At 39.5% G+C, this 24,005-nt stretch overlaps 1 protein-coding gene and 1 non-coding gene across 3 annotated transcripts; both read right to left on the bottom strand.

Moving 5' to 3' along the window:
- Window positions 1–828: 828 nt before the first annotated feature.
- Window positions 829–23,931, bottom strand: KICS2 (KICSTOR subunit 2). 2 transcript variants are annotated; one of them, XM_019732437.2, is made up of 4 exons: window positions 23,690–23,931; window positions 17,948–18,233; window positions 6,807–7,619; window positions 829–2,310 (listed from the first exon to the last, which is right to left on the bottom strand). In XM_019732437.2, the coding sequence occupies exons 1-4, from the start codon at window positions 23,922–23,924 to the stop codon at window positions 2,211–2,213; spliced, it is 1,434 nt and encodes a 477-aa protein (XP_019587996.1). In that variant the 5' UTR covers window positions 23,925–23,931; the 3' UTR covers window positions 829–2,210. The 2 variants fall into 2 exon arrangements, with proteins under 2 accessions (XP_019587996.1, XP_019587994.1); XM_019732435.2 differs by lacking the exon at window positions 829–2,310 and having other exon boundaries at window positions 4,110–7,619.
- Window positions 15,769–15,904, bottom strand: LOC141570310 (small nucleolar RNA U109). The gene has a single exon (XR_012494314.1). It is a non-coding gene; the product is annotated as a small nucleolar RNA U109 (small nucleolar RNA).
- Window positions 23,932–24,005: the final 74 nt, after the last annotated feature.

The raw sequence follows: 24,005 nt of genomic DNA, 5'->3' as shown, positions 1-24,005 counted from the left end.
TCTATTGCCCTAAGAGACCATAAATTTTGTTGTTTTAAGCCACCCTATTTGTTATGGCAGTTCTAGGAAACTTACTATCCAGAATAATACTGTCTCCCATGAGCAAATGGAAGGCATGCTTATTCACTATTATAAAACATTTGGGTTTCTCAAGATCAGAATTCCTCTTCTGAAATGCAACCACTTGTATGAACAGGCATCCATCGGGGCCCATCCACATTGGTCATGAGGGAATTGGGACTCAGGGAACCAATGCACAAATAGTACTATTCTGGCTACTGCTATCGCTGTAATAACTGTCTCATGTCCTCTGACAGCACCCATGTAATTGTGGCAGGCCAACTAATACAATCTCAGACCCTTCACAGTACTTAACATGAGGTATTACTGCAGGATATAAAAATGTCTGCCCACCAAACAAAGAAACATTTATACAATTAATTTCTTTAACCAAGTCACCAAAAACACTGAACCTATTCGTTTCATTGAAAAAAATGTATTTCAAATAAAATGTTCAAGGAAAATTTCTAATATATATATATATATATATATATATATATATATATATATATATATGCCATTTGGTCATTAAACACTTACAGCCTTATGGAACAGAAAGAACATATAGTAACATCTAATCACTATGCTGTATACCTGAAACTAATATAAAATAATATTGAATGTCAACTGTAATTAAAAACACACTCAAGTTAAAAAAAAAAGAACATATAGTATATAAGTATATATATTATATTAATATATATATATACACTAAGCGGAATATTTTATTAGGATAAAATTGGGAGAAGAATGGAGCTCAAGGAGCAAAAAGTGATAAAATATTTGTGAAAAATATGGATTTTTAAAAATTTTTTTATTGGAGAATATTGGGGGACAGTGTGTTTCTCCAGGGCCCATCAGCTCCAAGTCGTTGTCCTTCAATCTAGTTGTGAAGGGTGCAGCTCAGCTCCAAGACCAGTCACCGTTTTCAATCTTTAGTTGTAGAGGGTGCAGCCCACCATCCCATGTGGGAGTCGAACCAGCAACCTTGTTGTCGTGAGCTTGTGCTCTAACCAACTGAGCCATCCTGCCGCCCCAAAGCTTGTTATTTTTAAATATGGAAAACGGTGGCTATCAAGTCTGTATTGTACCATGATTTCTCTAGATACATCTTAAAAAACAACATTTTAATTTTAAAGGCCAATATTTACAATACATGATAAAATGTATCTTTTGAAACTATTTAAATGTAATGTTTCAGATTTTTAAAAAAATCCATCAAGGTATCATGGTTTTCCCCAAATTGGTAAGGAGGTATGCAAGTAAAACAAGTTTGTAGTGCATACATCACCTTTCTGCTTTCTTAGCTCCTGGCCTGCCCCGGAGGCTGACGCCAGCTCACCTCACTACCAGCACCAACAAGCAGATCCCATGTGTGTCTTGGTTGACTGTTGCATCACCACCCTTAGTACAGCTAATGTGTAATCATTGTTAAATGAATGAATATTGAACATAAGAAAGAGGTCATTCATACCCTCTGTCTGCTTCTGCTCGGGGGACTTCTCTAACACTGGCCTAGCCTGGAGTGGCTGAAACCAGGATCAAAGGGCCAAGTGGTATCCTGCAATGTCAGACCTTGTCACACCAAGAGTAAAATGAGTCTGAACTTAATCTAGAAGTTTGAGTCATTATAAATCTCAGATCAAGTGAGGCAGCAGATTTTCAAGTTTAACTAGATTCTGGAATTGCTCTGCAGTTTTTAAGACCAGCAAAAGCAGAATTCACTCCCTAGGGACAAAGTCAGACAAGGTCCCAATGACCATCTTCCTCTCTGAGGTCAGTGACAAGTGCCATCCTACGTATTCCTGCTATTTCCACTGCATGGCTGAGTCCTCTTTCGGAATGCACCCCAACAGTCACCTCTCATGACCCTCCCTGAGGTAAACTGTCACTCAGAACCCTATGCCCAGGTTCTGACATTAGGTACATAGCTACAGAAAGGGGAACCCATTTGCATCTCTCCATTTTCTAGCGTTGATATCTTACTCATACCATATGGTTTTAAATTTAAAGTATCCCAGGAACAGACTTTATTATCAAAACCAGATTGAAAAAATACAGAGACAAGTCAAAATACTTGGCGTTCATGAAGCCGTATGGATTTACATGATATCAAGAGAAGTCTCCAAAAGCACAATGGCACATCAAGTCTACTTCCTCTGGACAAGCAGCTTAGAATTGCTCAGGCAAAAGGCCATGAAATAATTGCATTGATAACAGGAAATGTAGAAAATGTAGAGGGGGGGATTGCTCAAGTCTACCGACAGGGCTTTCTTGGAGAGTCCCATGGCATGTTTTTTCTCTCACTTAGGTGGAGAAAAAACATCTATTTTGTTAAACTTTTACTTGAAGAAAAAACAAAATCACAAGTTAAAGTAATGTTTTCATGCAGATGAAGTGCAGCAAATAGACTAAGAATGATCTTTTAGTAATAAAAAATTATAGTAAAAATACAACTGGAAATATTTTAGTTCTGAGTATGTAGCTTGTGCCAAATAACCTACTAAATACATGCAGCACTGCTTGGCTGTAGTTGGCTAAATGTCTCGGGTGCTTACAAAGTAGCTGCACTTATTAGTGGTCACCCCATTAGTGCCAATGCTGAACTTTCCCTTCTATGTATTCCTCTCTCAGTGCCTGAAAAAGACTAAGTAGTTGTAAAACCATCAACATGAATACTTTCTGATGTTGCTTTCCAAAACTGGGTCAGAGACCACTGGGGTATGTCCTGGCTGGCTCCCTGAAGAATGGGAAAGGAGTGACTAAAGTGACATTGGTAGGAAGATATTAGAAACTAAGGAAGGGAAGGAGGGAGAGGAAGGAGGAAGGGAGAGAGGGAGGGGAAATGTGGAGGAAAATAGTCAATAGTAATTAAGAGAGAAAATTAACCTTGAGGAAGAAATAAGGGAAAGTCATAATATTCACATAAAAGTGACATGTGGCAAGGGCAAAAATGCCTGCTTTAAGTTTAGGGTTAAATCTAAGAGGCAGAAATCCTCATAAATATATCTACTTAAAAACAATACAAAAAAAAAACTCCCTGGTGTTTCTGGAAGATGCTAAAGGAACTAACTCGTTATTTTTAAAACTGGCATAAGAAGCAAGCATTTATCCAGCAACTCCTATATGAACTGTCTGTAAGGTAACCAAATAGAGGTGGTTTCTCCATTTCACCATTTTGATCTAGGTAATGCCAGATATTAGCTGCCTCCTAATAAAATACTCACTATTACTACTATAAAACTAAACTAAACTAAATCTGACCAGACCTCTTGATCTAACTCCGAATGTGAAGGGAGGGGAGGATAGAAACACATGTTAAATGATGGTTTGAAGATTCCATCAGCAAAATCCTGACTGTAAAAAAACTATGGGAGAAATAAACTAAACACTTCAATCAAAAGACAGACATTGCCAGATTGGAGAACACAGAATTTGTTATTGCTCTTTTAGTCAGTCTTCTCTCTTTAGTTCTTACTATAGACACTTTAAAAATAAAGATACAAATAGATGAAAAATGAGAGGATAGAAAAAGACATACCATACAAAGAGAAAGCGTAAGAAAGCTGGAATGATCGCAAAACTATCAGGCAAAAATGGACTTCAAAGCAAGGAGTAGTAATGGAGATAAAGCAGGAAACTTCATAATGATAGTTAGTTTATGAATGCTTAATAGATGAGAAAGAAAATTGTTAAGTGTATATCGGCCTAATAAAAGAACTTCAAAATACAAAAAAACCTCCAAAAATAAAGGGAGAAATCCACAATTGCAGTTGGAGATTTTAACACACCTCTCTGTAATAGATAGAGCAACCAGATGAAAAATAAAAATCAGTTTGAATACAGAAGAACTGAAATGATGCTATCAACCCATCATAAAAATTTGAGAACAAAGAACCACAAAGATTCTAAATTTGAAAGAGTGGGTGGGTTCATTAGGCATTTACCTCCCTCATCTTCTAAACTAGTTCTTCAAGTTCTGTTCAAACTTAGTAACTAAGCACAGGTTTGCCACAAACCTGAAGTGAAAGATGAGAACAGGCGGGGCATTGAGTTTAAGGAAAGAGCGGTCCATCGTTTATTCATACAGCTTTCAAACCCAAGGAAGTTCTCAAAGCCTTTTTACACACATGATCTCATTCCATTCTTACATATTCTTTGAAAAAGAGCCCACATTTCCTTATCCCCATTTTACAGATAAGGATGTCAGGTTCATAGGCTGACTTGCCAAAGAAACAAAACTGCAATTTTGCTGCTAGATCAAAGGGTGGACATTATTTAAAGATCATCTGAGTGACTCTACTGGGAATGTAGTGAAGTACCAACCATTTCTTTTTAAACTTTTATTTAAGTGTGTTCTTCCAGGACCCATCAGCTCCAAGTCAAATAGTTGTTTCAGTCTAGTTGTGGAGGGCACAGCTCAGTGGCCCATATGGGGATCGAACCGGCAACCCTGGTGTTACAAGCATCGCACTCTAACCAACTGAGCTTATCAGCCGCCCCCCATTATCTTTCTTGAAAGTACATTTTCTCCAATACGTCCAAACGTAGAAAGTGATTATGTAAAGGATGTTGGCTCCTCAGTAAAGAACTAGGCTTTATTTTCACACACTCCCTCAAAACACATAGATACCAGGCTGGACCCAAGAGAGAACAGAGTGGTAAATGTTCACCCTGTGTCTAAACAGCATCCTGACATGAAACACTCCTTGATGGACTCATTGGCAACCTCAGTTAAGTGTTGACTACACTCCCGGTTACCCATAAAAATTGATCAAGTTGTGGTTTAGAAACAAATTTCAAAATAAGCAGTCTGTGGAAAATAGGCAGATTTACTCTTCCAATTAGCAAAACATAGACTTTACAGATCATTTCATTACTGAATTTAGAGGACAAATCTCAGAGTAAAATGATCTTATTGGCTTGAACCAAAATATGTTCAAAAATAAATATACAATTCAAATATGTTCTAGGTGAGGAATGGTTAAGTATTGTATATGTGTTTTATTTACACTCTTGTCCATGTTACACTGAAGCATAGCATTAAGGCTAATGGTGGTTTATTTAGGGGAAAAAAATACACGCATACGAAGGAATATTTTTCAGCTTCTTTGTAAAACACAAAAGGGAGGAAAAATGATTTGACGTTTTAGTTCCAATTGCTTTCAATTTTTTATGTAAGGTCAAAGTTGTACAATCTGTTCAGCTTTTTATAGAACCTGAGTGAATAAAATGGACAGGGAAATCACTACTTTCTATTTAAAGCAAACTGGCTTTTTACAAATCATATGACTTTTATTTTAAAAAAAAAATGAAAGAGAACAATGTTCTCCCCAGAAATTAGGCCAGTGGGTTCTTCTGCCAAGTAGCCCAGACTGAGGTGGGCAGGCTCCTACTGGACTCGCAGGGGCTTCTCTGGTCTCTGCTGATGCCACCGGCTTGTCTGCTGTGGTTGCCCAGTAAAACGGTGGCTCTGTGCAAACATGAGGATCAGAACTGACTGGAATATTCCATTGCATATAAGCGCTGTAGGAACTATCAAACGGAACAACCCAATTACTCTTTGTGGCTTATTTTTATTCTGAATCAGTAAGCTAGAAGAGCAGGTCTGCACAGCCCATTATGCCTTCTTCCTACTGAAGGAAAGTGGGAAGGCAGCATGTGTTAAGATGTATCACTACTTCTAAAAATATTTGGAGGAAATAAGCATGAATCCCAAGTTCAGATGCGCTGAAGTACTCAGTTGATTACTCAACGATGAAGATGTCTTTTGAATACACAATTGATTTTCAGCAAGTACAGGATTCCGTTTTGATTTTATAAAAAGTAGGCTAAGTCGAATGAATGTCTAAAAGTGGCAGAAAAACCAAGACTGCATGCTTTTTCAGCCTAAAAAGCCACTGAGTAGGGCCAAACATGAACACACATTTCAGCAGAAAGCTTTGATAAACAGAAAGCCAAGCAGATAATATGCTGAAGAGTAAAGAAATCCCACATAATGGCTTACGCTGAGTTTAAAACAGTGAAAAATCCAAACCTTATAGGGGTAAAAACAAATGCAGTGAGCTGTGTAGCTCACCCCAAAAGAATCCATGGCTATTAAAGTTGCCATAGGGTCTTCTGAACTGTTAAAACCTGATGTTATTCTACCATTCTGATTCACCTTCATTTTCAATAACTGATAGAAATTTCTCACCAAGACTCTAATTTTGGCATCAAACATAATTCATTTGTAGATGAGAATTATAAAATAACTTAATGTTAATAGGCTTGTTTATGAGATAGAAAACATAACAGTCCTTAATTCTAAAAAGGCCATCTACTATCTTATCCCAATTGCTCATCCAGGTAGGAGATAGGGAAAAGGGTGTGTAGAATTGCATTAGAACACAATGTTTAGAATAATATAAAACATCTGGAAAGAAACATCAGGAAAGAAGCATCAAAGGCCGATAAATATTCGGTCTACAAGAAACACAGGAGAATAAAACACTGCCAGTACTTGGCTGTACCATGGAGATACCCAGTAGCCGTGATCACGTCCTAGATTACTCTTTGGATTCTTAATTCAATTGGCCTTAATTGCATATAAAGTGGACAGCACAATTAGGGAAGATCTGTCTTAATTTAGCTCTGAAAGAAGCACGGAGGGATGGAAACTCAAATCACAGCCAACTGCAGATCATCAGAGAAATTAAGAACACAATTTCCTATCCTGAAAACCTTTCGCACAGATTACCTGCTACCCTTTGGATCCAGGTTTCAGACTTGCAAAAACTTTGGGGTTCTTAAGGGCAAGTGAGAGCTCATTGAGGAAGGAAATAAAGTGGGAGTCTCTTTCGGATTTCTTTGACTCAAAAATGACGACAATGGTAAAATGAGGTTCCGGGCGGGTCAGGAAGTAGGTGCTCTGAACTTTGTCGTCATAGAAGTGAACGACTTTCTCCAAGCTGTTCAAGTCGGAAGCACGGTCTGTCATGATCATGATGACATTGGGCCAGTGCATGACAGGCCTGTCGCTGGGCAGAGACACCACAGCTGGATACTGGTCCACACCCTTGGGGGCCTCTCTGTAGGAATGGGGGTGGTGGTAGCCATGACCCTGAAAGCTCTCGGACCCTCGGTTGTCAAAGATTAAGGACACGTTGGCCGCGTCATATTTCCTGATGAAGCTAGAAATCTTTCCAAAAAGGTCTGGGTTGGCTTTTGCCGTCAACGTTTTCATTTCTGAAGCAGTCGTTTGTCGGCTCAGTGCTTCATGGAAGTAAAAGCTAAACTTGGCGAGAAGCATGTTTTTGAGTTTCATCAGCCAAAGGTAAAGGTGTGGGGGCTGGACGGCCTTCTGAGACTGCCCCCCAAACAGATGTTTCTTGGTCTCCCGCTGCTTCTCAAAGATCTGGCCCCACGTCTGCAGCTTGCTGTGGGCATTGTGCAAGTTGACCAGAGACGGGAGGAACTTCCACTCTGAGACCTGAGCCTGGGCCTTCAGGAGATGGCTCAGCACGTCCACTTCCAGCTGGAAACCGCTTTCCAGAGGACTGAGGATTGGGTGGTGAAATCTGCAGAGGGAAGGGAAATGAATCGACGTAAGTGGAAAGAATACTCCATGTTTACATTTTCTACCCTCAAAAAAAGCAAAAATGTGGTCAGACAACTAATACTATGGGGCAGGGGAAGGAAAACTGGAAGGATTCCATGTTGATTTATTTAAAAAGTCATTCTGACATAACCACCCTTTCAGGATTATGTCAGCATCATCTTCTGCTGTGGAAGTGTCTGATGTTTAAAAAAAAAAAAAGAGTAGTGGCTACCTTCTTTTCAAATACAGAGAAATTAAATTAACTATAATTCTTTATTTATTCTGGGAATTGTATGACTAACATTATCATCAAAACAAGGCATCCTCTTTTCAGGGTGTGGTCCTAAAGAAGCGGAGGTAAAGAAAAGGTCATTGAAACATCTCTTGAGCGTATACATAACACACTAAACTCGTTTTAATTTTCATGGTCACTCCCTAATGTTTTATTAAACCTGGTTTTCAGATAAAGAGTACAGACTATACACCTATACCTGAAACTAGTATATAGTCAATAAATGTTTATTAAAGGACTAGAACATTCACCAGAAAATCCTTATTCAATCCTAGTTCCCAAATTCCCTTTATATTTAATCCCGGTTAAAAACAAATGGTAGCTAAATAAAAAATATTTAATACTTCACTAATTTTCCATTATCTTAGGATAGAATCCAAAATCCTTAAAAAGGCTTACAAGGCCTTGCATAATCTGGCCCCTTCTTAGCTTGAGCCACTTTCCCATTCTTCTCACTTTCCCCCGACATTAAATAAATAATTGGAAATGCAATCGTATCACAAAGCAGTTTAAGACAGTAGTGTGATTTCATTTATACTTGTTCTAGACAAAATGTTTAAAAAAATTTTTGAACATAATCTCTAGTTAGACATATACTTTTCATTGTGACTAAGTACACACACACACATATGTAAATAAAACATTTTTAACTTATTTACCCTTACTATTACAATGTACTAGATATTTAATATGTATTTTTAAAATTGGATTATTGTGCATTAAATTAATTTTAGGACTCAGGAATTATTACCTGCCATTTGTAAAACATTCTACTTTACTCGGAATAGTAATATTGAGGGGAAAGGGGACAGGATGTGGGAGTATCCACCCTTCCAGGCAGAAGGAAGAAAGGGTAAGTGCAAAGGGCCTGAGGCCAGTGAAAGCATGGCTCTTCCATCAATACTTCTTTCTGATGCTTCAGGTCTCCTCTTCAGTCACTTCCTAAGAAATGTCTTCTCTGTCCACCCCCAGACTAGGTCAGGTCCCCCAGTTATACCCTCTAGTTTCTTAATACCTGTCTTCCTTTAGTAGCTTAATTATATAATTTATCATGCAAACTGGGACATATGGTCACCTTCGCTTTGAGCTCCTGAGGGGAAGTAAAACCTGCCTACTTCCTTCACTCGTTTATCCCAACAACACATGGCACATAGTAGAAATTCAGTAAATGCGGTAACTATGTTAAGATTTGAATCTTAGTTTCTGCCTCATTGATCCTGCCTGTTGTTTATGATCTAAATGAAGTTCAGTCACAATAGAACAGAGTGACTAAGGAGACTCCTGTCTGTATGAACCACTTAGAGCTTTCTTGCTCAGTCTTTTCTTCTGAGAAAAATGCTAGGCAGTTTCAGTGCCTGCCTGGCCTGGTACTCTCTGCTTCTCAAGGAGCCTACATTGAGTCCTTACTCTCTTCCTAAGATCCAAAGCATCTGTAAAGGTTGTAGGAATCACCTTAGCAAGTGACCCCATTTTAAAGGTGTGGGCAAGATCTGGCATTTACTGAGCAAATCTTATGCCCAGGCAGCACAGGCGAAGATTTTACACGGCCTGAGCCCGTGTAATTTAATTGCTTTACTGTCAGTGAGACAGAGCGTCTCACACAGCTCTGTTATGGCCCCAGTTGAAAGGGAAAAATACTGATTATCAATTAAACAAGTAGAAAAAAAATTACCCAAGTCTACCTATAGTTTTTTAAAAATGTATTTAAATACTAATTGAGTTATGATTAAGAGAGGCCACACTAGTCGGACATTAGAAGATAGAAACTGATTATCATGTGATAAATACGATATAGTTATTCATATAACAATAATACACTGATTTTTTTCTATTACTTGCCCTTTGCCCTCAACATCCTTCAAGATAGGGAAGTCAAACATGGGTGGAGGGTCTAGTCTAGCAATATACTTAAAGAATCACAAAAATAAAACAGATTTCAAATCCTCTAGCTCAGGTGCTTAACTAACTACTTTGCCCTCTTCAAACATTACATGCTTTGGAATGAACATTAAGAACATGTAACACACACACACACACACACACGCATACTAGCATGTCTCAGAATCACTAAATTGTAAGAAACGTTCTTATTCCCTTAGCCAAAAGGCTAAGGTCCCTTGACAATCAAGGAGCATTAAGTATCACAGATGCTTGGCTATCAGGAAAATTTACCATGGAAGTATAAACACAGTAGGACTGTTAAACAGAAAATGGTATGAGATTGGAGAAAATTCTCCAAACACAATCCTCTATTTTTCTGCTTCCAGTTGGAAATGATCCTTTATATCCAACATTCTCCTTGAAGGAACACGAATTCCCTATACAAACCTTCAGAAAGAATTCTGAACAAGCTCTTCCATAAGTATACTAAAAGTATTCCAATGCTCAACATTTATTAGAATGAATGTGAATGTCAAAGCTATTTTTCATTCTTAAGAAAAGCTAAAAATGCATGTTAATGTTATTCTGCCACGACTTTGAGATTAGCATTACATGGTATCATTTTCCCATTTCCACTCTGTTGTGTGCCTCATACCTATTCACAACTCATACTATAGGGGATCTGCTCAATTGTTGTAATCCAAAAATATACACCTCAGCTATGGCAGCAAGCTTGAACAAGTCTGAATGCAGAATAAATTGACAACTATTTGCAGAGAACATCTGTTCTTTAAAAAGCCAGAGAGAGAGAACGTGAGAGCGCATGTGCGAACACACTCCCTCCTTTACAAATCTATATCGAGTTTCTCCAAAAGAAGTCTGCAGGTCCCATGCATGTGAGAAGTCAGAGCCCAATTAAAAATAAATCTGCAGCACAGCAACGTGAATGTACTAAATGCTACAGAGCAGTACACTTAAAAATGGTTAAACTGGTAAATTTTGTTATGGCTATTTTACCACAGTAACAAAAATCTGTAATCTCTTATTTAAAAAAATTAATTCATTTTTAGATACAAATATGTTGAAGATATAAGATGAATTAGCCAGAAGTGTGCCCTGCAGGACCTCCCATGTTAGAAGAAGGTGTTTATAAAGGATGTAAGTAGAAAGTAATGCATCTCTTATGAGGGGCACAAATACAATAACAGTTTAGAAGGAGCAATTTCCTTAGGTTGAAAGATCGTGCAGACCAGAGAGGAGACAGGATTTGAACTGAGCCATAAAGCTTAAAGAGCAGGTAGGATCAATTGAAAAAAAAAAAAGAGCAGGTAGGATTTAGCCATGCGATGACAAGGGCCTAAATTTCTGGCCCCAATTCGGAACCACCCCTGATTCTACACCCTTTGCCATGTGACTCTGTAGCTTCTCCCATACCAGGAAGGGTATATTTTCCCATCTCTGGACTGTGGACTGGGCCATGTGACTTGCACTGGCCAAAGGGATGGTAACAAATCCGATGCAAGGAAAGGCTTAAAATGAGCTTGGCTGGACTTGTTCTGCTTCCCCTCTAACCGTGGGCTCAGAATGAACATTAAGTGGAGCAGACTAAGCCCAAAAGCTCACAGCAATAAGCCAAGCCCAGTGAGACCAACTGTGTTAAGCAGAGCTACCCAACTAAGCTTAACACGGGTCAATCAACCCCCGAAAGACCTGCAAGCCCGTAAGTGTGAATTTTGGGGTGGTCTGTTACACAGAATGATTGCGGCAATAGCTAACTGATACATGATAGAACCATGTGACTGTGTTCAGAACATGCTACTCCAAAATATGGTATGTGCCACTGAGTCAGCTGACTCCTGGAGACCCCATGAACGAATGATATCCACAATGCCCTCTAGTCAATAGCCCTGCTCAGCTCCTGTAGACTCAGGCCTGTGACTTCTTTCCTGGAGTCAATCCATCTCATATTTGGTCTTCCTCTTTTCCTGCTGCCTTCTCTTTTTCCCTGCATTATCGCCTTTTCCAAAGAACCCTGCCTTCTCATGATGTATCTGAAGTAGGACAGTTTCAGTTTTGTCATTTTTGCCTCCAGCGATGTTTCAGGCTTAATTTGCTCTAGGACCCACTTGCTGGTCTTGCTCGCGGTAGAGCGCTCTTCCAACACCATATTTCAAATGAATCCATTTCTTTTTCCTTTCAGCCTTATTCCCTGTCCATCTTTCACATCTGTGCATAGTCATTGGGAATAGGAAGGTGTAGATGATCTTAGCCTTGGTCTCTAATTACACGTCTTTGCTCTGGATCTTTCTTAATTCTTCCATTGCTGCCCTTTCTCATCTCTGCTCTCTCTTGATTTCTTGGCTGCAATCTCCATTTGAATTGAAGACAAATAGGCAAAATCTTTTAACAATTTCGATACTGAATATTTTAAGCTGAAGGAATCTGAGACATGACATGTGCAGGAAGGACTTTCTGACCCTCCCCGGAAGCAGGTCAGAAAACCCTCAAGTGAAGGGGTCCTCCTCATACCCTGGGGAAGGAGCATCCTTATCGCCAAAGACTAAGGGGGATGCAGAGAGGAATCAACCAACAGGCCTTGCTGTTTCTCTCAGTTCACTACACTTAGCTCAGACCCTTTTTCATCCAAGTAGGTTTCTCCACAGCTCTCCATTCTTCATCAAATCTAGCATAAAAACACAGGCTACGGCTTTTTTGGGTCTTCATTTCTTTATGAAGGCTTCCCTGTCACATACAACTTATACGAAATACATTTCTTTGCTTTTCTCTTGTTAACATGTCTTTTGTTAAAGGGACCCCAGCTGAGAACTTAGAAGGGTAGAGGAGAGAGATATTTTTCCTCCTCTACAAATATGCGGACATTCTAAGCAAAATAAATAATACAAATCAAAGTAGGAAATGGGGAACACATTTAGATTATGGACTGTTTTCTGGCTTCTGCTTAAAAATCCTCAAAGATTTCTCTGAGGCTTCTTCCTTTTCACTAAAAGTTTGGCTGCAATTTCAGGCATCTGATGGGCCGTAGATGAATTTGAAGAGGTAGGCTGGCGCAAGATCATAGAAAGCCTCAAGTCTGTACTGTTACGATCTTGGCACATGTCAAGTGCCTAGAGTAGAATGAATCTCATAGAAACTGTCCTATTGTTGGTTTGCTTACGAAATATTCAGTGGGCAATAATTAACCCCATTGAATTATACACACAACTAACTGTTTCATTTACAGTCTATCATCACAAATCTTTTGTTTTTGAAGAAAAAAAGGGCATAAAGCCTAAACAACAAATCATAGTTCTGCCTTTCGTGAGAATTCTGTCATCAGAAGCATTCAGATAAAAAAAAAAACTATGCTTCCTCAAATGTGAACAGAAATTTTATGTAACTCAAAAAAAAAAAAAGTTATTTAAATTCTAGCTATAAAATTATGATTAAAGAATAAAAATCATTGAATGGTATATTATTCCCATACCAGAGGGATTTTAAAAAGCTGTCTAGAAATACATAAATAATTGTTGACTTCTTTAAAAGCATCATTTCTTAAAATTATATTGTTGACTTAGGAGAGTAAATACTAATTTGCATTAAATCTGTGTTCCAGTTTTGTTTTAACTACCAAACAGAAAAGATTAGCCAGAATTTTCTTTTATGCTCATTGTACAAAACAGGTAAATAAAAATGAAATTAAATAGTAATAATCATACCCAGGAGAGACACACACGTGTATACATATAATCACACACACACACACACACACACTCATCTGTAAGGTTCAACACACAGTGTATCCTAGTGTTGGCATCATTCTCTTATCTAATTTTTGTCACGCAGATTATGTACCAGTATCACAGGGAATTTTTAAAACATACCAATTTCTGGACCCCCAATCCAGAATCATTACATTTTACCTTTTTGGGGAAAAAGAGGAAGGGCCCAGGTCTGTGTATTTTCTTAAGCTTCCGAGCTGGTTCAGCAAACCGTTTTCACATTAGTGTTTCCCATGAGATCTCTTCCCCTTGAGAATCAAACTGTACTTTAGTTTTGGGTTTTCAAAGAATTATTTATTAAAAAAATATGTATATATATTATTCAGGTTTGAGGAATCATATTTATAAACAATAAATTTGTACACGTGTAAAATTTGTTTAAAAAAGAAAATGTGCGTATTCATATGCACAGACGATCTCTCGTAATGACAGAAGAACTCGCTCACATTCGTTGCTTCTGAGGAAGGGAATTAAGTAGCTAAAGGGCGGGGGAAGCAGATGGACTTTTTTGCTATGCATTCTTTCGCACTTTATAAATTTTGAGCCATGTTAATGTATTACCTGTGAAATATAAACATTAAGAATATATCATAAGAACAAAAATACATGACAATAAAAAATAACAACTAAGGAGGGCCTTTTGGGGACAACTGAGGAAATCTGCATATGGACTATATATATATATTAGATGATGATAGAAAACTGGTGTTCAATTTCCTGTGTGAAAACTATGTTACAGTTTTGTGTGGTTCTTAGAAGATACAACCGGAGTATTTAGGAGTAAGGTTTCATGACTTCCAAACAACTCAGGGAAATGAAATTATATACAGAGAGAGACAAAGGAAGCGTGGCCAAATTTCAATAATAGTGACTCTAGGTAAAGGATATGTGTATTCACTGCACAGTTCTTTTTAGTAACAATTTTACTGGTATTTAATTCACATACATAACATACACCTTTTTAAAGTATAAAATTAAATGATTTTAATGTATTCAGAGTTGTGTAACCATCAGCAGTACCTAATTTTAGAACAGTTTCACGACCCCCCAAAAGCAACCTTATAAGCATTAGTCACTCTCCATCCTCCCTCCCCGCCCCCACAACCCCTGGCAGCCATTTTCTGTGTCTATGAATTTGTAATCTACTTTCTGTATCTATGACTTTTCCTATTCTGGACATTTCATATAAATGGAATGATACAATATGTGATCTTTCGTTACTGGCTTCTTTCATGTAGCATAATTTTACAAGAGTCATTCATATTGTAGCATCCATCAGTACTTCATTCCTTTTAATTGCTGAATGATGTCCCATAGTATGAGTATACCACGTCAATTTATCCATTCATCCATCAGTTGATGGACCTTTGGGTTGTTTCTACCTTTTCGCTATTATCAGTAATGCTGCTTTGAACATTCAGGTGAAAATTTTTACATGTGGGTGTATGTTTTCATTTTGTATTTTCATTGGGCATATACCTGGGAGTGGAATTACTAGTCATATTGTAACTCTATGTTCATTATACTATTTCTTGCAACTTTTCTGTAGGATTAAAAATTTCAAAATAAAAAATTAAGGAAAAACTTAAAAGAATAAAAACATAATAATACATTAACCAAACTATGTCGTGCTCAGAGTGAATATGCACGTTACATGATTTTACGCAGTATACAACTCTTCTTCCTAGCAGGGGACGGTAGTAGCTCTTACGATGTTTTCTATCTTACTATGACAGAAGACTATTGCTCCACAGTCTTACTATGTCTTATTATTTATTCAATAAATAAGAATCAAACTTATTGTTGACTTGCAAAATGATCAACAGAGATAATTTATCTGGACTGGATAAAAAGCATCTCACTATTTAATACAAGCAATGGTATATACAGAACGTGGGCTCTGGAGTCATGGAGAGATGGCTTCAAAGATAAGTTGCATGACCCTGAGCAAGCTTAACTTCTGGGAGACTCCATACAGGGAGCGCTCACAACACCTGTTACTCAAATCAGATACCACGTAAGAGGGTCTTGCACAGTGCTTGGCACACCGCAGTTGCTCAGTATGTGCTAGTTTCCTTCAAAACAGCTATATTAAATACTACCCTCCTTTTCCTGCCAGCTGAAAAATCCATTGATGCTTTCTTGCTTGCCTGCCTTCCTTCCTTCCTTCCTTTCTTTCATGTAGGAGAAATATACTACTACTCAACCTCTACTGTAAGGTTGGCAGCCCTGAGAACTCCTTTTTACTGTAGCATGTTATGGATGTATTCCTGCTCCCAAAGGAATGAGGAGCAGTCATATTTCCACATGCAACACTGATGCTTTATTAAAGAAATATGACTATGTTAGTTTTGAAACCAAAAAACAAGATAAGTCTACTTCTTCATACAGATGGCCTCCAACTGTTTTCTGTTTCTGCCTTTTCACCTGAGCTCTAGATCCCCATTTCCAACTGCCTGCTGAATCTCTACTTGAAAATCTGCTAGCAACTCAAGCCAAACTTGCTCCAAGTTTTGCTCACTACATTCTCTCTAGTATGTGTGCTCCCGAAGTGAGCACTCACTACCTTCTAAGCCAGCCCCTCTTGACTTCTCAATCCTGTAAATATTATCATTAGAGTTGTGCAAAACCTCCGAACCACCTTTGACAGAAACCTCTCATTATTCCCACCATCCTATTACCAAGACTTGTACACTTTTCTTGTCCCCATCTCTTTTCCCACTGTCTTGCAACCACGAGGCCCTGCTACATCAGTCAGACTACCATAACACTCTGCTCACTTGACCTTTCCTCCTCTCACCACTGCCTTCACCATCCCATCCCACACACCAATGCCACAGTTGTCAGTCTCAGAAAAAGATGAGAACAGACACTGCCCTCTTCAAAAGCCTTTCATGGTTCCCTACTGTTTACCAAATATTCATTGATTCGTTTAACAAACACCTATTGAGAACCTACTATGTGCTAGGCTGTGTTCAAGGTGCTGGAGACATAGAAGCTGTAAATAGAAGCTCACATTCTAATTGTGAGAAAAGAAAAAACACCCCAAGCAAACAACAGTAATTTCAGATGGCCATAAGGAATGTGAAAGAAATAAATCAGGGAATAGGATAGGGACTAAGGGAGTGATAGTTTGGGTAGGATAAGGAGAGGGCTTCTCGGACATTTGATCCAAGACTTAAAAGATGAGTAAACAACGAGGACAAGAACGTTTCAGGAAGGGAGAACAGCAGCTCCCACGACGCAGAGGCCTTTCAGTGGTCAGCAATCACCTCCTCGTCTCAAAGCATCTGCTCCCTTCTTTCCTACCTTTGCTTTCAAAACCTTACCTGCCCTTAACAGTCACCTCAGAGTCTATGTCCCCAGCAAATCTCTCTTACTAGTCTTCTCCCTTGGCCCTCTTTGCCCAGTCCATTAATCAGATGAGAATTATCCTTCACTTGGGAATATAATCAAACACACCTAGTACCTTTTCTCTTTTAAGCAAACAAAATATAAACTCATATATTCCAAAGGAGAGGTATCCTTCAAAGTAACCATTTTTTATTCAGTCCATCACAAAATTATTGAGCACCTACTATGTGTAAGGCAGTACGCGAGGCTGCAGGGACCCCAAAATAAAACTGGGTCACACACATCAATGATGTTCACAACACTTCATAAATTCTTTTGGTGTTGCTTTTTGGGTCCGGCAGTGAGCAATACATTATAACTAGTCTCATTTCTTTATAAGTAGCAACTTCCCTCAAATAAAAGCTTTCCAGTGGATCCACATCTTATTTTTAAAAATTAAACTGGCTACAAATAACTTTTTGACTATGACAAAAAGCCATAAGTATCAGAAGCACAGATGCCTGCCTGTACCGTGAGGAAGTTTAAGACAAAACCAAGAGGAGGCCACAAGCACCGAAAGCAATTCTACAGGAGTTTCCAACACATGTTCGTTACGGCTACATGTGAGGAATACGAGGATAACTCACCAGGGTGATTACTTTGAAAGGGTCGTTTATTTGAATAGTGGCTTTTTAACAAGTCACATTATTTCATACACAATTCTCTTGTTGTGTGAACTCTTTCATAAGATCAAAATCAGTTACAATGCCATTTTTTAAGGATTATTTCATGATTGGTCTTTCACTACTGCTTAGAGAAGTACCCATCAGCACGGTGTTAACGAAGCCCAAAGGTGCCGAATGTATACCTGTTGGTTAAGTCATGTGTACCAAAAGTAACAAGCTCTTCTCCTTCGTTACTTCACCGGCGGCTTTCCTAAGAGCATGGGGAAACGCAGAGGGTCCGCGTGGGATCCACAGGCTGCCACACTCCACCCCTCCCTCCCGCCTCTCCTCCACTGACCTGGAGCTGTATCTCCTGAGGATGGTATCCAGAAGGCCAACGAGCTCCTCGGCATTGATGAACTTCTGTGTGCTGAGGGTGTACATCTTCTCGTAGAAGTCTGCGATCTCCATACGAGCCTGAACGAAGAAGCAGAGCTGCTCTGACAGGTGGGAAAGGAGTTCTTCCACGTGGGGGGCGGTGCCCCCCAGGGCCCCACGGCCAGTCACCACCTTCTTCAGCTCATTATGCAGGGAAGTATAGATGGTGCGGATGGAGTCCTTCCTGCTGAAGAAAGACTGGCCCCCTGGTGGGCGAACAACATAAGCACATGGCAGGTAAGGAAGAGAAACCAGAAGTGCAAAACACCTCCCAGCATCCAAAAGGAAAGACTCTGAACCTACTGAGCTCACTGGGTTTTCATTTACCAGATTCTCTGACTCCTGTGATTGGGATTGAAATATTTTGTGGTTGATAATTCCACTGGGGAATAAGTTAAACACATGGCTGGTGCCACTCATTAGTTTAGCAATGGACCTGTGTTTGATTTCCTTAATCATGCAGCCGTTCTCCCCCACCCCTCAGATTTACTTCAGAGAATAAATAAGCTAGATGTAAAAAGCCCTCCTTCCACAAAAATATATTTAAAACAAATGATAACACCCAATTATGAAACACTGTTGTTATTCCTGGTAAATCAAAAGATTTTATTTCTGCTTTAGAGTTGCATTTGCCTTTGAATGTTATCTTTTAAACCATAAAATGGAAAACACACACATATATCGACCTTACACAAGAAGATAGACTCCTGGGATCCCAGGGGAAAAAGAAAATCTTAGTACTCTTGACAAGGTTGACACGATAGGTTATAACATAGTAAGCAGTATATTGTGAATTATTAAGAGCAACAAGCAATTATAAATAACTGCTGCTGTAACTCAGGGGTTCCAAAGGAAATCAGCAAAAAATAAGACCAAATACATCCTTTCGAATCAAATGGCAGAGGTATCATTTCCTTATCTCTGGATTGATACATGATCAACTATATTTCTAACAATTATAGAGCCAGCTTCATAGTTTTCATATGCAGCCGGCAAAGGGTCAGAGACAAGACATCAGGCGAATGAACAGAAACTGAGAAGGTTTAAAACCCTAATTCTTAGGAATATACAAAAATCTCAGAGATGGGTGACAGTTTAAATTTTCTATTGATATATACAGAATGCTTTAATGAATTAAAGAATTTATGACTATCCTAAACATATCAATTAGGAGTGAAAATTATTTATCGAGGTATTTGTAAAATATCCTCTTACAGAATGAAACATTCCATAACATCGTTTTTAGTTCATTGCCCAATTTATGCTTCAAGAAATGACTCTTACACCCTTTACAACTACGGAGCACCTTGTCCCAGTTTACCCACCACTTTCCATGTGTTAACCACTCACTGAGTTTCGCTTCTTCAGAAACCCTCCTTTAGTCCCATGTACTGGGAACCCCCTCAGCCCTGAGCAAACGTAGAAGGTTGGTCACCCTAGTTACTACTGATTCCACAAACTACTAAGACTTAGAAAACGGTTTTCTCCAATATACTTGTCATGCAGGGGACCCTGCTCGCTGTGCCATTTGTCATGCAGGGTGTCATGCAGGGTGTCAGCTCCCGCTCCCCACACAAGAACGCAGGATATGGTGAGGCCAAGCAGGAACACCCACGGAGCCATAGATGGGGGAGTCATATCATTATATTCTCGCTGGCGGCATCTGCTTCTCTGCAATCCACTCTTGCTAGCTCAGCCACCATCTTCTTGCTAGCTCCCATTTTCTGTTAGCGTAGCCACAGCAGTTATATTAGTGGCCAGTGGCTCACTGGTTACAGCTGACGGCCAACTAGCCACAGCTGATGGCCATCCAGTCACAGTTGATGGCCATTTACTACCTGAGCCAGCACCTTTCCACGTGAGGCCGAAAGCCTAGAAACTGCACTCCTGGCTCTGTCCCCACCACAGACTGACTGGCATTACATCATTTTCCCTCCTAATTGCAGCAAGATCCACATTACAGGTGGATTGACTCTGACCCCAGCATTCTGTACAGGACTGCACCCTGGAGGGTCTGTCTTCCTCCGTGCCCATATTCAGTCTAGTTTTACAGATTTTACAAAGTGATAATATGGAATAAATAGACCCCTGTGCCCAGGTCTAAGACAAAAATCTCTCAGGTTAGGAAGATAGTAAGAGTACCATGTAAAACCTAAAAGCTCTGAAAGTCTGACAGACTTGGTTCCAAATCCCAGCTTCCAAATTTACAAGCTGTGTGATGTGCAAATGACTTAGCCACTTTGAACCTTAGTTGTTTTTAACACAACTAAGTAATAAGAGAGCTGCTAAGAAGGCAAAATGAAGTAACATTTGGTAGGTAATGTATCTTGAGCAAAGCAATGCACATACTCAATAACACTAATCTCTTTCTCTTCCATTTATAAATGATAGAAGAAAATGCTTGCTCAATACTACATACTTGAGCTTCTGAACTCTATGGTGAATTGGGAGCTTCAAGTATCGTAAAAAGAATAGCTGGGAAGGAGGGGGCAGCAGCGGTTGGTTAGAGCAGTTAGATCAGTTGGTTAGAGCTCGATGCTCGTAGCTCCAGGGTTGCCGGTTAGATCCCCACACGGGCCACTGTGAGCTGCTCCCTCTACAATTAGATTGAAACAACTACTTGACTTGGAGCTGATGGGTCTTGGAAAAACACACTTAAAATAAATAGAAGTTTAAAACAAAAAAACAATAGCTACCTACCTATTTCACAGAGCTAGCTGACCTCAATGGTGTACTTACTTCCACTGTTAAACAGGTGGCCTTGAGGAAAATTCTAACTGGGTGAGAAAGGGATACCTTCCTTTATCAGATTACCCTTCTCTGGGGGAGTGGGAACACCACATAAATACAAAGAATACTCTTAAAAGCTTATCAAGAAACATCACTCACTACTATGTGAAACCAATAAAGTGACACTCTAAGGAAGGGAAAGACCAACAGTGCATTTCTTTACAGGGGTCTCTTTTCTCAAAGCTCTCAGGAGTACAGTCCTGTTTGTTGACTACCCTGGTTAGGTCGATCCAGTGGGGATTGGCCTTCCTTCGCGTTGGGAAATGAAATCAGAGACACCAGAATTTCTCTTTTCAATTTTTTGAATTAACAAAATATGATTATTTTGAATTATTACCAGAAGGCTCTAGTTATGAGTGCTTATTTGTCAAGATTTCAACAGTTTGTCTCACAACATGAAATTTCAAATACTATCCTGCTAATGATCATTTTAAAACATCAGGTCTCAAGTCATTTTCTACCATGCTAAATTCCAGCAACCAGAGGTTGAGGAAACTCCAGTAATGAAACAAAGGGGAGAAAAGTATGACTCTAAAATCCTGCACAGGCACTGAGTCATTGGTCCTTCCCCCAACAGTACATTCTCCCCTTAAAGGAAAGAGAAGGCGCCAAGAGAAGGGCTCCACCCGAAGTTTTTCATCAGTGAGCCAAGACGGGAATAGAGGGTTCCTGTCAGATCTGTCCTCTGTCTAAAGGACATCTATGATCAGGATTCACTGATAAGGTCTCCAACAAACATGTCACAAGAGTGAGGTCAAAAAGACTCCCTTTTCTGAACCATGCCCTAAAAGTCTAAAAATATACATAAACTTTTTGTTTTGCTTTAAAAAAAACCATATAAATGTTCTAATTAGCAAAGTAGGTGAAGAACATGGGAATATTTTAAATGGCAACACAAAAGATTTTCCCCAAGTTTTTAAGAAAATGGAGTAATCATGAAATCATATGGTAAACATGTTGATATCACAAATGTTCTAGTTCAAAAAATCTCTAAGATAGTCACAAAGTTAAAATTAAAAATGTGGAACCCACATTTACTATACATGTGAAGAAATTAAGAGGCATTAAAGTTAAACATGCTCTTTTCAAAACATTTACTCAGAAGTGACAGGTCACCTGGGAGCCTGAATAGAGCCTGGCACTTTGCACAGTGTAAAATGCTCCTTGGGTCAATTTCAAGGCATATCCCTCAGGCTGAACCAGGAGAGGTCAAGGCAGAACCAATTACTTTACATAAGGCCCACTTCACAGAACCCAAGTCAGAGATAATGATGGTCCTACACATGTTCGTACATACAGGGCAGCCAGTTCTGTTTACCGAAAACCAGGCACATACAACTTAGAGATTTTTTATTTTTATTTTTTACTGAGGTCTATAAATAGGCTTTAGGAAATCCAATTGAATCCTCTCAGATTATATGCAAAACTGTATTACACATATTTTCCTGGGGGGTAAGTCCACAGGTTTACTCAAATTCTCATAAATATGCTAAAAAAAAAAAAAAGAATCATGGCACTAGGGTCAACCACCACTCTTCATGATGAAGTGGGGGAATCTAAAAACAACTAAAACTACCAGAAAATTACCCTTCAATTTTGCAGTCAGAATCCTCCCCATTTTCATATATATGTAAGTTATAATGTATATACAAATGTTTTATAAATCATATGGATACAAACACAATCTGACAGTTCAAAGACAGGTATTCTGGTTTGGGCTCTGTCACCTACTTACACTGCACATACATAATGTGCCAATCTTTAGAAAGGGGAATGATAACACTTGCAACAGCAATTGCAAATTTGTGAGAAGTGCCACTGTAAAAAGGGGAGGAAAAATACATGGTGAAACTGTCTTACCAGTTTTTGCCAATAGGTTAACATATTAAGTAACAACTTATTTGAAAAGCTAAAACAGAAGATCTCAGAAAGCTTTGCCCCTTGAGTGTTTACTGAAAGCAAGATGTACATACATGGTCACCTCCAGGCAACCTGGGGGTGGGGGTGGGGAATCAAAATGGAATCTACACTCAACTTTACATTTCCACTCTGCATGGTACATATGTGCCCTTCATTCATACCAGATCCTGTGCCTCTGATAATTAAAGTATCTAATATAGGCCAAAGTACCAAAACAACTCTAAAAGCTCTGGGATTCATATTTATTATTGGTATTTCTAAGTAGTTATACCTTGTATGCATAGCCCCATTATTTCCTTCTGATCTTCCTATACTCATTATTTCTACTAGTGAAAATCAGTTTAATCTGCTCTTGCATCTTACTTTCAGAGGCAAGATTTATCATGGGATGGTAAGTATTTTACCCCTAAATCCCCTCTTGCTAGTGTTAGGCATATTTCTTGCCTTCGCTGTCCAGTATTCATTTATTTCTTCATTCATTCATTATTTATTGAGAGCTTACGAAGAGGGGGTAGAACTCCATCTGTAATTCTCTGGGGTTAACCTTAAGAAGCCAGACAATAGTGTTCATTAACTCTAACTAGGTTGCATTGCCAAGTTTTGCTCCTCTGGCAGCTGTGTCACTGGTTAGAAGAGCGAAGACATAGAGTTTGCTTTACTTCTCATTTAATGGCACGAATCCATGCACTGGGCAAAATGGATATATTCATCTGTCTGGGGCACAGCCCTGCAAAGAGCATCCACCCCATCCGCCAATCTATCTGCAGCTGAGGCCGGTGGGCGGGGTTTGTGGAAGCCGAGGGAAGGAAGGGAACGGTGGGAGGAGACCTGGGAGTGCCGAGTTCAGCCTGTAGCTGGAGTGACAGAAACAAGGAACCCAAGCCACTGCCGACCCGGGACTATACCCACTTTCCTTCCTCCTCAAGGGGTACGGGGGGCGGGGCGGAGGTACCTAGTTTTTGCCCCAGGTAGGTGAGGCTGTGATAGACCTTCTCGGCCGCGGCCAGGTGGGCCAAGGCCGCCAGCAGCGACAGCCAGCTGCCCCCCGCGCTCTTGTTGGCCTCTCGTTCCTTCTCCACATTGTCCTTGGCCTTGTCGTAAGAGAAGATACCCAGGTGAGAAAAGAACGTCTCCAGCACCGCCTGTTCCACCGGGACCGGGGCGGCCAGCGGGATAGACTCCCCCATGCGAGCTGCACTCCAGCTCCACCCACGTGGCTCTCCTCTCCCTCGCACTTCCGGGTTCTCAGGGAACGTGCGTACACGCGT

Source organism: Rhinolophus sinicus, linkage group LG02 (assembly GCF_036562045.2).
Source record: "Rhinolophus sinicus isolate RSC01 linkage group LG02, ASM3656204v1, whole genome shotgun sequence".
NCBI lineage: Eukaryota > Metazoa > Chordata > Mammalia > Chiroptera > Rhinolophidae > Rhinolophus > Rhinolophus sinicus.
This window is presented reverse-complemented; position numbering and strand designations above follow the sequence as displayed.

Bases quoted from the DNA above. Each gene is read 5' to 3' on its own strand.
- KICS2 (XM_019732437.2), bottom strand. From the start codon at position 23,924: ATGGGGGAGTCTATCCCGCTGGCCGCCCCGGTCCCGGTGGAACAGGCG. The intron at 7,620-17,947 runs GTCAGTGGAGGA...TTCCCTCTGCAG, and splicing joins CTCAGGAGATACAGCTCCAG to ATTTCACCACCCAATCCTCA. The intron at 2,311-6,806 runs GTAGCAGGTAAT...GGTAGACTTGAG, and splicing joins CTGAAACCTGGATCCAAAGG to CAATCCCCCCCTCTACATTT.